The sequence below is a fragment of the Chlorocebus sabaeus genome, chromosome 8 (genome assembly GCF_047675955.1).
Source record: "Chlorocebus sabaeus isolate Y175 chromosome 8, mChlSab1.0.hap1, whole genome shotgun sequence".
Lineage (NCBI taxonomy): Eukaryota > Metazoa > Chordata > Mammalia > Primates > Cercopithecidae > Chlorocebus > Chlorocebus sabaeus.
The window spans coordinates 39,286,141-39,300,592 of NC_132911.1; the positions used below are offsets into that span (position 1 = coordinate 39,286,141).

The window sequence follows — 14,452 nt, forward strand, 5'->3', positions numbered from 1 at the left end:
GACACATGAAAAGATGCTCATCACCACTTGCCATCAGAGAAATGCAAATCAAAACCACAATGAGATACCATCTCACACCAGTTAGAATGGCAATCATTAAAAAGTCAGGAAACAACAGATGCTGGAGAGGATGTGGAGAAATAGGAACACTTTTACATTGTTGGTAGGACTGTAAACTAGTTCAACCATTGTGGAAAACAGTGTGGTGATTCCTCAAGGATCTAGAACTAGAAATACCATTTGACCCAGCCATCCTGTTACTGGGTATATACTCAAAGGATTATAAGTCATGCTGCTATAAAGACACATGCACACGTATGTTTATTGTGGCACTATTCACAACAGCAAGGACTTGGAGTCAACCCAAATGTCCATCAGTGACAGATTGGATTAAGAAAATGTGGCACATATACACCATGGAATACTATGCAGCCATAAAAAAGGATGAGTTCTTGACCCTTGTAGGGATATGGATGCAGCTGGAAACCATCATTCTCAGCAAACTATCACAAGAACAGAAAACCAAATACCGCATGTTCTCACTCGTAGGTGGGAATTGAGCAATGAGAACACTTGGGTAAAGGACGGGAAGCATCACACACCAGGTCCTATTGTGGGGAGGGGGTCGGGGGGAGCATTAGGAGATATACCTAATGTAAATGATGAGTTAACGGGTGTAGCACACCAACATGGCACATGTATACATAGGTAGCATACCTGCACGTTGTGCACATGTACCCTAGAACTTAAAGTATAATAATAATAAAAAAATACTCAAAAGCTGGTATAGAAGAAGCAGGCCTCAAAATGATAAAAGCCATATATGACAGACCCACAGTTAGTACCATACTCACTGAGGAAAAACGGAAAGCCTTTCCTCTGTGATCTGGAATATGAAAAGGACACCCACTTTCTCCACAGTTACACGACATAGTACGGAAAGTCCTAGCTAGAGCAATCAGACAAGAAATAAAGGGCATCCAAATTGACAAATAAAAAGTCAAATTATCCATGTTTGAAGATGATATAATCTTATATTTGAGAAAACGTAAAGATTCCATGAAAAATCTATTAGAATTGATAAACAAATTCAGTAAATTTGTAGGATACAAAATCGACAAACAAAAATCAGTAGCATTTCTATGTACCAACAGAAAATAATCTGGAAAAGAACATTTTAAATGTGATAACATTTTCAATAGCCACTAATAAAATTAAATACCTAGAAATTAACCAAAGAAGTGAAAGATCTCAGTAATGGAAATATAAAGTATAAAACGCTGATGTAAGAAATTGAAGGCTGGGCGCAGTGGCTCACGCCTGTAATCCCAGCACTTTGGGAGGACGAGGCAGGCGGATCACGAGGTCAGGAGATCGAGACCATCCTGGCTAACATGGTGAAACCCTGTCTCTACTAAAAAATACAAAAAACTAGCCGGGTGAGGTGGCGAGCGCCTGTAGTCCCAGCTACTCGGGAGACTGAGGCAGGAGAATGGCGTGAACCCGGGAGGTGGAGCTTGCAGTGAGCTGAGATCAGGCCACTGCACTCCAGCCTGGGCGACAAAGCGAGACTCAGTCTCAAAAAAGAAAAAAAAAAAAAAAAAAAAGAAAAGAAATTGAAGAGGAAACAAAAAAATGAAAAGGTATTCCATGTTTATGGCTTGAAAGAATCCATATTGCTAAAATGCCCACACTACCCAAAACAATCTCCAGATTCAATGCAAACCCTCTCAAAATACCGATGACATGATTCACAGAAATAGAAAAAAAAAAATCCGACAATATATATGGAACCACAGAAGTCCCAGAATAGGCAAAGCCAAAATAACAAAGTTGGGGGAATTGCATTACCTGACTACAAATTATGCTACATAGCTACAGTAACCAAAATAGCATGGTACTGGCATAAAAGCAGATATTTAGACCAATCGAACAGAATAGAGAACCCAGAAACAAATCCACACAGCTACAGTGAACTCATTTTTGACAAAGGTGCCAAGAACATACACTGGGGAGAAAACAGTCTCTTCAATAAATGGTGCTGGGAAAACTGGATATCCATGGGCAGAAAAATTAAACTAGACTCCTATCTCTCACCATACACAAAATTCAAATAAAAATGAATTAAAGTCTTAAATCTAAAACCTCAAACTATTTAACTACTAAAAAATTTAGAGAAATTAGAGAAATTCATGAAAGGATGAATCCGTTCATGGATTAAAGTATAAACGGGCTATCCTAAGAATGAGACTGGTGGCTTTATAAGAAGAGGAAGAGAGACCTGAGCTGGCATGCTCAGGTCCCTTGCCACGTGATGCCCTGTGTCACCTTGCAGCATTTTCATCAGACACAAGCACTCACCAGATGTGGCCCCTTTACCTTAGACTTTGCAACTTCCACAACTATAAGGAATAAATTTCTCTAAAATTACACAGTTTAAGGTATTCTGTAATAAGCGATAGAAAATTGATTGTTAAGACAGTATTTATCCAAAAGTAATAGAATCAGAATATCAAGGAGATATATGCGCTTCCGTGTTTATTGCAGCATTATATACAGTAGCCAAGATATGGAAATAACCTAGACATCCATTGTCAGATGACAGGATAAAGAAAATGTGGTATATACTTACAATTAAATATATTTCAGTCATCAAAACAATGGAAATTCTGTCACGTGCTACAACATAGATTAACATTGAAGAGATTATGTTAAGTGAAATAAACCAGTCACAGAAAGAACATACTGTATGACTGCACTTATATGAGGAATATGAAGTTGTCGAATTGATGGAAACAGAAAGTTAAATGGTGGTTTCCAGGTGGTTAATGGGTATAGAGTTTCAGTTTAAAAAAAAAAAAAAGTTTCAGAGATTTGTTTCACAACAGTGGGAAAATACTTAACGCTACTAAACTGTACACTTGAAAATGGCTAGAGTTATACATTTTATGTTACCTGTTTTCACTCCCAGCAAGAAACCTCTTGAAAAATTACATTTGATTTCCCAAATCTAAAAATACAGTTTTCAAAGATTTATCGAAACAGTGTGAGAGATTACCAGAGCAATTCCTGTTGCAAACTTTGGATCGCATGCCATTCCATGATATGTTGCTCCCACATAAGTAGAATGGTTCCTATAACTGAATAATGAAATTTTTCTTGTGGATATGTGTATTTCAAAATAGCAGTAACTTACTCACATTTTATGAGTTGGATTTCTATATAAAGGTATGCTTTCTCCAAAACACAGAAATTACATCTAATGTCTTATGCTTTCAGTCATTAAGATTTGGGTATCCCCTATAGTTCATACAAAGTTCAGTCCTAAAAGTTGTTTAACATTATCTAATACACAGCCCAAAACCTAGCAGTGCCTGATTCTTTCAAAAAATTAATCATCACTGGAAGGATATAATTAATTCCATGATATAAAAGTCAAAAGTGTTTATTGCTGTAATTTGTATGTAGTAAACTAACTCCAAAAGTGTGAAGAAAGGTAGGACTGAAAGCGATAGAGATAAAATATGCATCAGATGTACGAAGAGAAAGAGAGGTAGGGTGTAGAAACTATCCTTACATATTTATATTGTAATATTTCTCTGCAATCCTAGAGACTCTTTATTCCAATACATTGATAAATATATTCCACATATTGCTTAAGGTCTTTAAATTGTGTTTTTGATTTTTGCACATGAAATAATCAAGTTAGTAAAATAAAAATATGTAAAGACTTTTGAAAGACACAGACCAAGTAGGTAAATAGCTATATCTTAGGTCAGTATAGAAATACCAGAAGGAAACCACAGGGAGAATAAAGTAGTCTGTTTTAGTTTTTTATTAATATTTCATATTGTAAGAAGCATTTTATGCAATTATTGCATTCAATGAATTAACTTATATTTATGTAATGTTAAAGTGATAGTTTCAATTATTTACCAGTGAGAAGGTCTTTACAGAGAGGTATCATGTTTTTATCACAAGACTTTCCATTTTTCAGCTTATTACATTTCTATAAGTAAACAGTCTACTATGAGCTACTATGATTTAATTAGTGTCTTACATGGTTATTAGAATCTTAATATTTTACAGTTTGCCAACACAGTCTTGAGATAGCTTTTTAATAATTTTTGTTATATAAAATTTATATATAATTATGATAGTTAAGATAATTTGATCAAACGTTTCTAAATATGAATAAAGTACTTACATTAATAAGTATGTCATATCATGAGACCTTTGAAACAAAAGTTTTTGTTTCCAAAGCAAAAATCGCTGTAGTATTTCATCAGCATGACCACTTGTTGAAATTTTATTTTGATCTGACCAGATCTCCAAGGAAGACAGCATAACTGTTATATTAAGCTGGGAAAACATCTGAGAACAGAAATTACGTGTTTCACAATTTTGGGTAACCATAAATATGACATTACTTCTCAATATCTAATGCTAATATATTTAATTTACTATTTTTTGAAGATAAAATCATTGGTGGATAAAACTAGTGGTTGGGCTACATTTACATTTTTACTTTTTGTTAAAATGTAAATGCTATATATATGTACACAAACACAAACAATTTTACTTCATTAATTGCTATATTACTTACTTAAATATAAAATATAAATACTTACAGTATTGATAAGACCAAAGATTTGGAAAACTTTCTCAACTGCAACTGCCACCGCAGAGCCCATATAATCATACTGAAAGACAAATTTTGTTTCTTAATCATTAGTAAAAACAACTAACTATCACATTTTAAGTGGATTTAAATATAAACGTAAAAGTAACTCAGTGGTCAATTGAAGAGGCCCTAAATAGAATTAAAATATATCACAGCTTACCAGGTTTTAAACATCGGCCTAGTATTTTATAAATTAATCAAAGATATTAAAATGAGGTAATTGTGATTATCTTCCTCTTTACAGATAAAGAAATTCAAAGTCAAAGTATTAAGGTATGAAGAGTGAATAACCTACTGGTTAGCCCAGTGTGGTGGTCGGCGCCTGTAATCCAAGTAGCTAGCTTTTAAAAAATTTAATTAATTAATTAATTTAAAATTTCAATTTGTATGTAGTTGTTTTTTATTGTCTTTGTCTTTTATTTACTGTTTAGTCTGTTGATATTTTGTGATTATATATCAATCAATTGTATATCAAAATATCAATTTTGTGAATATATATCAATCAATTACATATCAGTATACCAGTTTTGTGTTTATATATCAATAATCACAAGATATCAACAGACCAAACACTAGATGACAAAGACAATGAAAAAACAACTATATGCAAATTAAAAATTTAAAGGACCCACAATATATAAGTACATAGAAATATTAAAAATCAAAGGATAAAAACACATCATCTAACATCAGGAAAATACTACAAAAGAAAAAATATGTTATGTGATAATTATATTAACTAACAATACATTGATAAGAATAAAACTTAAGGGCAAAAAATGGACATGCTTATTGCAACGTATTAACAAAATAATTCATCAGGGAGATGGAGACTTTTAAAATTTGCTTATAACTAAAAACGTGGCTGCAAAATATATAAAAAAAGATTTAACACAATTAAAAATAGAAGTTGGCTATCATACTGAGATATTTTACATAGGTCTCTTTTCTTTAAAATTTATTTATTATTATTATACTTTAAGTTGTAGGGTACATGTGCATAACGTGCAGGTTTGTTACATATGTATACTTGTGCCATGTTGGTGTGCTGCACCCATCAACTCGTCATTTACATCAGGTGTAACTCCCAATGCAATCCCTCCCCCCTCCCCCCTCCCCATGATAGGCCCCGGTGTGTGATATTCCCCTTCCCGAGTCCAAGTGATCTCATTGTTCAGTTCCCACCCATGAGTGAGAACATGCGGTGTTTGGTTTTCTGTTCTTGTGATAGTTTGCTAAGAATGATGGTTTCCAGCTGCATCCATGTCCCTACAAAGGACACAAACTCATCCTTTTTTATGGCTGCATAGTATTCCATGGTGTATATGTGCCACATTTTCTTAATCTAATCTGTCACTGATGGACATTTGGGTTGATTCCAAGTCTTTGCTATTGTGAATAGTGCTGCAATAAACATACGTGTGCATGTGTCTTTATAGCAGCATAATTTATAATCCTTTGGGTATATACCCAGTAATGGGATGGCTGGGCCATATGGTACATCTAGTTCTAGATCCTTGAGGAATCGCCATACTGTTTTCCATAATGGTTGAACTAGTTTACAACCCCACCAACAGTGTAAAAGTGTTCCTATTTCTCCACATCCTCTCCAGCACCTGTTGTTTCCTGACTTTTGAATGATCGCCATTCTAACTGGTGTAATAACAAATAGTAAGAGGACAAATTAATAGGAAAGATACCCGACTTTAAAAACCCAAAGGAATGTTGGATAAAATATACATACATAGAAACTTATATACAACAATGAGAATATGTATTTTTTTCAAATACAAGTAAAAGTTTTATGCACATTGATTCATATTAACCAATATCAGGCCATAGAACACATCTTTGAATAAGAAACAGAGTGTCACTTAAATCACATTATCTGAATACAATGCAACTAAGTTATAGTGGACTTGATGAAAATATTTTAAAAATGCTATTTTTAATGAAATGGATACCTCTGTTGTGGTTATATGAGATAACAGGCTTATTCTAGGTAAATACACACTAAAGAATGTAAGAGTAAAGCTTCATGATGAGCTTTACAAGTTACTTTCAAATTTAAACAAAGAGTGCACAAGTGATAATGGGATACAATATTAATAAAATGAGAAAAGAGAATAAGGGTCATTTTTGTATTATTTTATTCTTGTAACTTTTCTGAAAGTTTCAAATTATTTCCAAAAGAAATGTTTAAAAAGTGAAGATGAAATAAAGACAATTTCAGATGAAAAGAAACTGAGGAGAATCCAGGAGGCTAAAGAGGAATATCATACATTAAGACCTACTAGAAGATATGAAAAGCTCTGCAAGTGAAAAATGTGTGTGTGTGTGTGTGTGTATATATATTTTCATATATATTCATATATATGAAATACTTTTGAAATATATATGATATACGTATGTATGAATATTTATGAATACATATTCATATATATAATACATTTTATTTCCTTAATTTCTTTTTAAAATCATTGAATATTTAATTTTTAAAAATCTATTTTTCAGTTTATAACACATGGAGAGGTAAAATATTTAAAAACAGAATCATAATGACTTTCTAGGGTTAAATGAAATTTTACTGCTCTGAGGCTCTAACATTATTAATGAAGTGGTATAACAATTCTAGATCATGATAAGTAAAGAATACTAATCAGAATCCCTAGGGAAACCACTAAGGTTGGAGACTGGAAAGAGCAGCATAGCAAAAAATAAAAATAAAAATAAAAAAATAAAGGTTAAATATAACCCATTGATCCAAAATGGGTTAGAAAGAAGAAACAAATAAGCAAATAATTGATGGGATGTAAGAACACTAATAGTAAAGTATTATTTAACCTACATCCATAGTTATCAATTCTTTTGAGAAGAAAATCAACATTCTATGATTCTTCCCGTTTTTAAGATACAGAACTTCTATCAGAGATGGTAAGCGACTATAAAACATAAAGTAATCTTCTGAGGGATAATATTTAATAACAAAGATTTCCAACTGAGTAACAAAATAACTCACTGAAAAATAGAAATAGATTGAAGAATTTCAATCAACAATTGGAGTGGATCTAAAAGTATCTGCAGCTAGATATGCTACAATAGATTAGAGTGTAGTGGAACCCTTCCACATGAAGTTATACATTATTGGGAAAATTGATATCAATTTAGAAATCAATATACAAATATTGATCCCCCATGTCACTGTAAAGACAAGTGAAAACATTTCTTTATCTCCTGTTAGACTGAGACACACATTCAAACAGATTAAAATATATCTGCATTGAAAAGGTTGAGAGTTTTTTATTCATATTCTCTCTGAATTTCAACAAAAGCAAAGATATAATAAACATACTGATATTGCATACCATGGCTTTATCCATAATGATTTGTATTTTCAGAGTTCTTTTCGATAGCATGGCACCTGAATTTATCTGTGAAATAGAGGACATGAATTAAATAACACATTTTCAAAATTTTTACATTGCAGTTGTCATGCGCAATACATATACACACACACTCATAAGTGAGATATAGAATATCCATCCATTTAGCTACCCATCTATCTATATGCAGATGGATGATAGATATACAGACACAGATACACGAATATAGATATAAGTAATAACACAAGAGGATGGGTACACACTTAGCAGGTGGAATTCCAACTACAAATTTTACAAGAAAATCAGAAACATTTTACTTTATGTTATTGATAATTAGAATTGTCAAAAAGTCACTGAAATGAGGAAAAATCCCATACTTCCTTCCCCTTTTAACATTACTATGTACTCTGTAGCACACCACTCCCTCACCAATCTTCAAAATAAACTAACATCCATAAACATTTCCCCAAATGTTGCCTTTATTTTCTTACTATTTTTGTACTTTTACTTCTTTATGTTAACTTTATTGGGGTTTACATTCAATAAAATATGTCCATTTTAAGTATAAACTTATATTATTAGTGAGTAACGTATACACCATCACAATTTATAAATTGGTATTTAGAACAATTGGAAGAATTACATCAAAATATTAAGAGCACTATCTTTAAACAATGAGGTTTCACACAATTTCTACAATTTCTAGTGTATTATCTTGCCTCCTTTTCACTTTTACATTTTCTATCAAAATAACACTTTTAAATTAAAAAAATGCATGTGCCAAAAAACTTACAAAGCAATTTGATCAAATTGGTAATAATTTTCTTAGTAAGATACAAAATCAATATAAAAAAGCTGTATGTCAATAAAAATCCCCGCAATTAAGGAAACAGGTTATGATGCTTTAGAATTATGTGTGTTTATAATGATTATATTTTCTAAATATCTGAATAAACAAATACATGTTTTAAACAAATATCCTACAACTGAACTTTTTAATATAATAAATATCAGTTTAAATTTGTTCTCCAAATGTGTCAAATTTCAGAATTTCACTGTGAATAATCTTATCAACAGTAAGACCAATGAAGAACTCATAAATGAGAATACTCACATCTGATTTGACAAGAATCCTGTAGGACTGATCTATATATTGAGCCACAGGGTAATTTTCTTGAAAGGAGAAATGACCAATAGCATCATTTTTTATTCGATAAACTACATGCTCATATGTAGGTGAAGATTCCAATGGTTCAATACCATAACTAATATTATCTAACTGCAATAATCCTCTGGATATTCAAATACAAAAAAGGAATAAAAATGTTATTGATACATTTGAATACACTTTATGCTAGTGAGAGTTTTTTTCTGAATACATTTTATGCTTGCCAGCCTGGGATAGAGAAAAAGAGAATAGAAAAAAAGATCAAAAGAATATGTAAAAAAGAAAAGTATTTAAGAAGATAAAGTTTGTATTTCTCTGTATTTATTCTGCCCTTCAGGAAGTTTCTGGAAATTAAAGGCTCACATAAAATCTCAATGTACATATCTGGAATATGCCATTACCTGAGTCCAGAACACGTGCGTAGTGTCACAGCTGATTTTGGAATGTCTGCAGCATATCCTTGGTAAAAACAATGACCCTAAAAAGGAATACAGAAAGATATATTCATAAATGATTTGGAAACAAAGTCTTAGCTTTCATCTTTACTTCCTATATATTGTCAAGCATTCATATTTTACCATTATCATAATATTATTTATCAGGTATTGAATCTCCATATCAATCTACAATCTCTTTCTCTAAGTTCTTTTCTGCTATGTTATTAGCTCCTAAACATTTTCATAATTTCTATTCCCAATTGCTGACGCTGGTAGGCCAAATTTACCCCTAGTAGCAGTTATCAGAGCCCAAGTGGACCAATCAATCCTACCCAAACACACATTTACAGCAATGTGCCTATTACACTCACACCATCAAGACTAACAAACTCAGGCAGGGAAATCCATACCCTGCTCCATGTCAAGCAACAGCAGCAGTCACCTGCACTTGCAGTGGTGCCAGCAGGATCTGAATCTATAAGCCCCTCACAAAGAGGTAGAAGGCAAACCAGGTCCCAACCTCTCTCCAGCAGTAGAGAGTAATCCAGACTCAATAGCTTCCGGCTGTGCACCCAGCAGGAGAAAACGATCCTCATGAGTTACTTCCCATTTCTCCCTACTATAAGTAGAAAAAGATCATTCAGATAGGAGCTATCTTCAACCAGGGTCACCGGCAGAGATAGAATCCAGCACACTGAAATCTAGCAGCGGAGAAAATGCAGGATGAATGTTCACCATCCTATGGATCTTTCCTTACCCACCTCAAACAGAAACACTACCTGGCCCACGGAAGTACGATTTATACCTCTAGCTTAACTGCTTAAGAGGCAGCAGAAGATCCAATGCAGCCAGAACAATGAAACACAACACAATAATATTGTAAAGAAAAACTGTTATTGGAACAGTGGACTCCAGTAAAACAAAGCTCAAACTGAATGACTGTCTTCTAAAATAGAATATTAAAAGAAGGTCAAGAACCTTGACTAAATGTCAAGGATACAATCAAAATAATTCATTATAACAAGGACCAGGAATATCCCAACAAGAACGAGAAAAGAAAAACAACTGATGACATCGTTGAGATGAGTCATAGGATATTAAAAAATATTTGAAAGAAGTAATAAAAATTGCACTAATGAATAATGACAAATTCTCTTGAAATAAATGAAATAACAGAAAATCTTAGGAAATAAATAGAAGCCAAAAAGGGAACAAATGAAAATATTAGAACTGAAATATATAATAAACAAACAAGTGAATCACTGAATAAGCTCTATAGTCTGGAGTACAGATGACAGTGGATAGGATCACCAGGGTTAAGGAGAATCCAATTGCATATATACAACCTACAAAATAGAGGACAAGTGGCTGAAAAATGTATGATGTCTCAACAACTTGTAAAACAATAGCAGAAGATCTATAATTTATACTTTAAAAAGAAAAAAATGGGGTTTAAATAATATTTAAAATATTATTACTGAAATTTTGGTCAGCCAGATTGTGAAATAGGAATCCCAGGACACTTCTTCTCCCCACAAGCATACCAATTCAGCAACATTATATGAGACAATTACGTTTGTGAGTAATCAGAAACTAATATAGAGACAGACACGCTGGGAGGATGCAAAACTAGACTCCCTAAAGCTGGAAGAGAGACTTGGGTCACTCTCTTCCCAGGGAACCCAAAGATATCCGCACCTAGATCTATTTTAATCAAACATTAAAAGATCAAAAACAAAGAAAATTTTGTAAACTACAAAAGAATAGCAACTTGTCGCATACAAAGGAAACTTCATAGGACTGTGAACAGACTTTTTTTTTTTTTTTTTTCCAGGAGAAACCATGCTGGCCAGAGGAGAGTGGGATGAGACATTTTTTGAGAGCGCTGAAAGAAAAATTAAGCCAAAAAGAATACTATACAAAGCATTACAGATTTCTTACAAAATCTATAAGAAACTCACTTGAGACTTAAGTACACATATAGGATGAAGGTAAAGAGATGGAAAAATGAATTCCATGCAAATGGTAAGCAAAAGGGGGCAGAGATTTGTATGCTTATATCAAAGAAAATAGATTTTAACACATAAACCACCATAAGAGAAAAAAATGACATTTTTTCAGGGTCAATATCTGAAGAAGATAGATTACTTATAAATATGTACACACTCAATATTAGAACATATAAATAAATAAATCTGAAGGAAGAAAGAGACACCAATACTATAAGAGACTTTAATAGCTTATTTTAAATAATGAATAGAACATCCAAAGAGAAGATTAATAAGAAAACAGAAGATTTGAATATTACTATAAATCAAATAGTTCTAAAAAACATGTAAGGAATTTCATTGAACAGCAGAAGAATACACTTTCTTCTGAAGTACACTTGGATCTTTTCCAGACAGATCACATATTAGGCTAAAAAACAAATCTAAAAATTTTTTTCTGAACCCAATAGAAAGAAGCTAAAAATAAATAGTATAAGGCAAACTAAAATATTAATATATATGTTGAAATTGACACACTATTGAATAACTATTGACTGAAAGAATAACATCAAAACAGAAATTAGAAAATATCTTGAAATAAGTGAAAACATTAAAATAGAAGTAAACAAAAAATATTAAAACAAATGGATGCAGGAAAAGCAATACTATGGGAAAAGTTGATAGCAATATATGCCTACATTAAAAAAAGGCATATCTCAAATATGTTTATCTGAAGGATCTAGAAAAACACGATAAAACTAAGCCCCAAATTAGCAGAGAAAATTAAAAAAACAAAGATTAGAACAGAAATAAAATAAAAATAGAAAAACCAATATAGAAACAAAGAAGTTCATATTTCAAAAAGAAACAAAATTGACAATTAAACTTAGCTATGGTAAGAAAATAGAAAGGATGCGAAGAAATAAAATCAGAAATAAAACAGAGACTTTATAACTAATCCCACAGAAACAGAAAAAGATCATGTAAGAGACTAGTATGAACAATTTTCTGTTAGCAAATTGGATAATCCAGAAGAAATTGATAAATTTCTAGAAACATAGAAACTGCCAAGATTGAATCATAACGAAGTACAAAATTTAAAAGGACTCACAACTAGAATGAAGATTAGATCAGTAATCAAAACCTACAGATAAACAAAAGAGCAGAATCAGAGAACTTTACTGTTGAACTCTACCAAACATTTAAAGAATAATTAATGCCACAACAACCATTCTTAAACTCTTGCAAAAAACTGAAAAAGGAAACACTTCCAAATTTACCCTATGAGACCAGACATCAAAACCACATAAATCATTACAGGAAAAGAAAACTACAAGGCAATATCCCTGATGCACATAGATGGAAAAAGTCTCAAAAACATCTGAATGCAACAGAATATTAAAAGTGTCCTACACTATGACCAGGTGGGATTTATCTCTGGAATGTAATGGTGGTTCAACATAAGACAATCAATTAATGTGATATACTATATTATATAATAAATAATACAATTTACAGGATGAAATTAATAGATGCAGAAAAAGCAAAGCTCAGCTTCCTTTATAGGACCTTATACATACATTATTATGACCCTAATACAAAAATCAAAGTCAGTACAAAACAAAACTTGCAGATCAATATCTCTCATGAATACTGATGAGAGAAGCCTCAAGATAATAAGTCATGTGTAAAAAGAATTATAATTAATCATGTCAGGACTTGGTTGTAATTTTTTAGGTATGCAAAACTATTTCAAGAGTTAAAAATAAATCAATTCGATCCAGCATGCCAAAAGACCAAAAAAGAAAAGAAAAACTTGTAGTCCTATCAACTGATGTAGAAAAAGCATTTTCTGTAACTAAATAGCCATTAATGAACAAAAAGAACAAAATAAACTTTTAGCAGGCTAGAAATAGAGGAGAATTTTCTCAACTTCATACAGAGACTATAAGAAAACCTAAAGCTAAAATTATTTTTTCACGATGAAAGACTGAATATGTTTTCCATGAAATTGAGAATAATCGAAGAATGCCCTCACTATGGTTATTCAGCATGGTGCTGGACATTTTAGCAAATTACAGTGAGGCAAGGCAAAGAAATGAAAAGCAGACTGACATATTGGTTGAAAATGAAGAAAGAAAATTGTCTGTATTTGTTAAAGACGTGTCTATGTAGGAAATCTCAAGGCATCTATTAAAAAGCCCTTTTAGAACTAATTTGTGAATTTAGCAAGATTCTAGAATAGTAGATGAAACCCAGAAAATGAATTGCATCACTAGAACAGTATACACATGGAAACTAAAATTAAAACACAAGATCATTTACAATTGCTGCAATAAAATAAAATACTTAGGTATAAACCTAAAAAATGTATAGGATCTGAAAGCTGAAATAACAAAAACACTAGTGAAAGACATACGTAAATGACCAAATAAATTGAGAGACTTACTGTGTTTTTGAATTGGAAAACTTAACATAGTAAAGATGTCAGTTCTCCCCAAATTGATCTATGGATTTAACACAATTTCTATCATAGTCCTAGCAATTTTTTTTTTTTTTTTTTGCACATGGAGTAGCTTTATCTAAATCTTACATTAAAAAGCAAAATATCTAGAATAGAAGAGTTTAAAAAGTTTAAGAAAGAATAATAAAGTGGGAAAAACCACTCTAGTTAACAACCCAGACATATATCCACACTAGATCCACGGATTTTTTTGACAAAGTAGTTAAAAGAGCAATTCAAAGCAGAAATATAGCCTTTTAAAAATATAGTGTTGTAACTATTATACATC

At 32.0% G+C, this 14,452-nt stretch overlaps 1 protein-coding gene across 1 annotated transcript in view; it reads right to left on the minus strand.

Annotated features, from left to right (window-relative positions):
* The window catches only part of LOC103215663 (A disintegrin and metallopeptidase domain 3-like), an 87,350-nt gene that overhangs the window by 60,856 nt on the left and 12,042 nt on the right, over positions 1-14,452 (minus strand). Inside the window, exons 5-10 of the mRNA XM_007962249.3 lie at positions 9,637-9,713; positions 9,182-9,359; positions 8,050-8,115; positions 4,632-4,703; positions 4,208-4,374; positions 3,059-3,140 (exon numbers count right to left, since the gene is read on the minus strand). Coding sequence (XP_007960440.3) covers positions 3,059-3,140; positions 4,208-4,374; positions 4,632-4,703; positions 8,050-8,115; positions 9,182-9,359; positions 9,637-9,713 — 642 coding nt within the window. The remainder of the gene's footprint in view (positions 1-3,058; positions 3,141-4,207; positions 4,375-4,631; positions 4,704-8,049; positions 8,116-9,181; positions 9,360-9,636; positions 9,714-14,452) is intronic.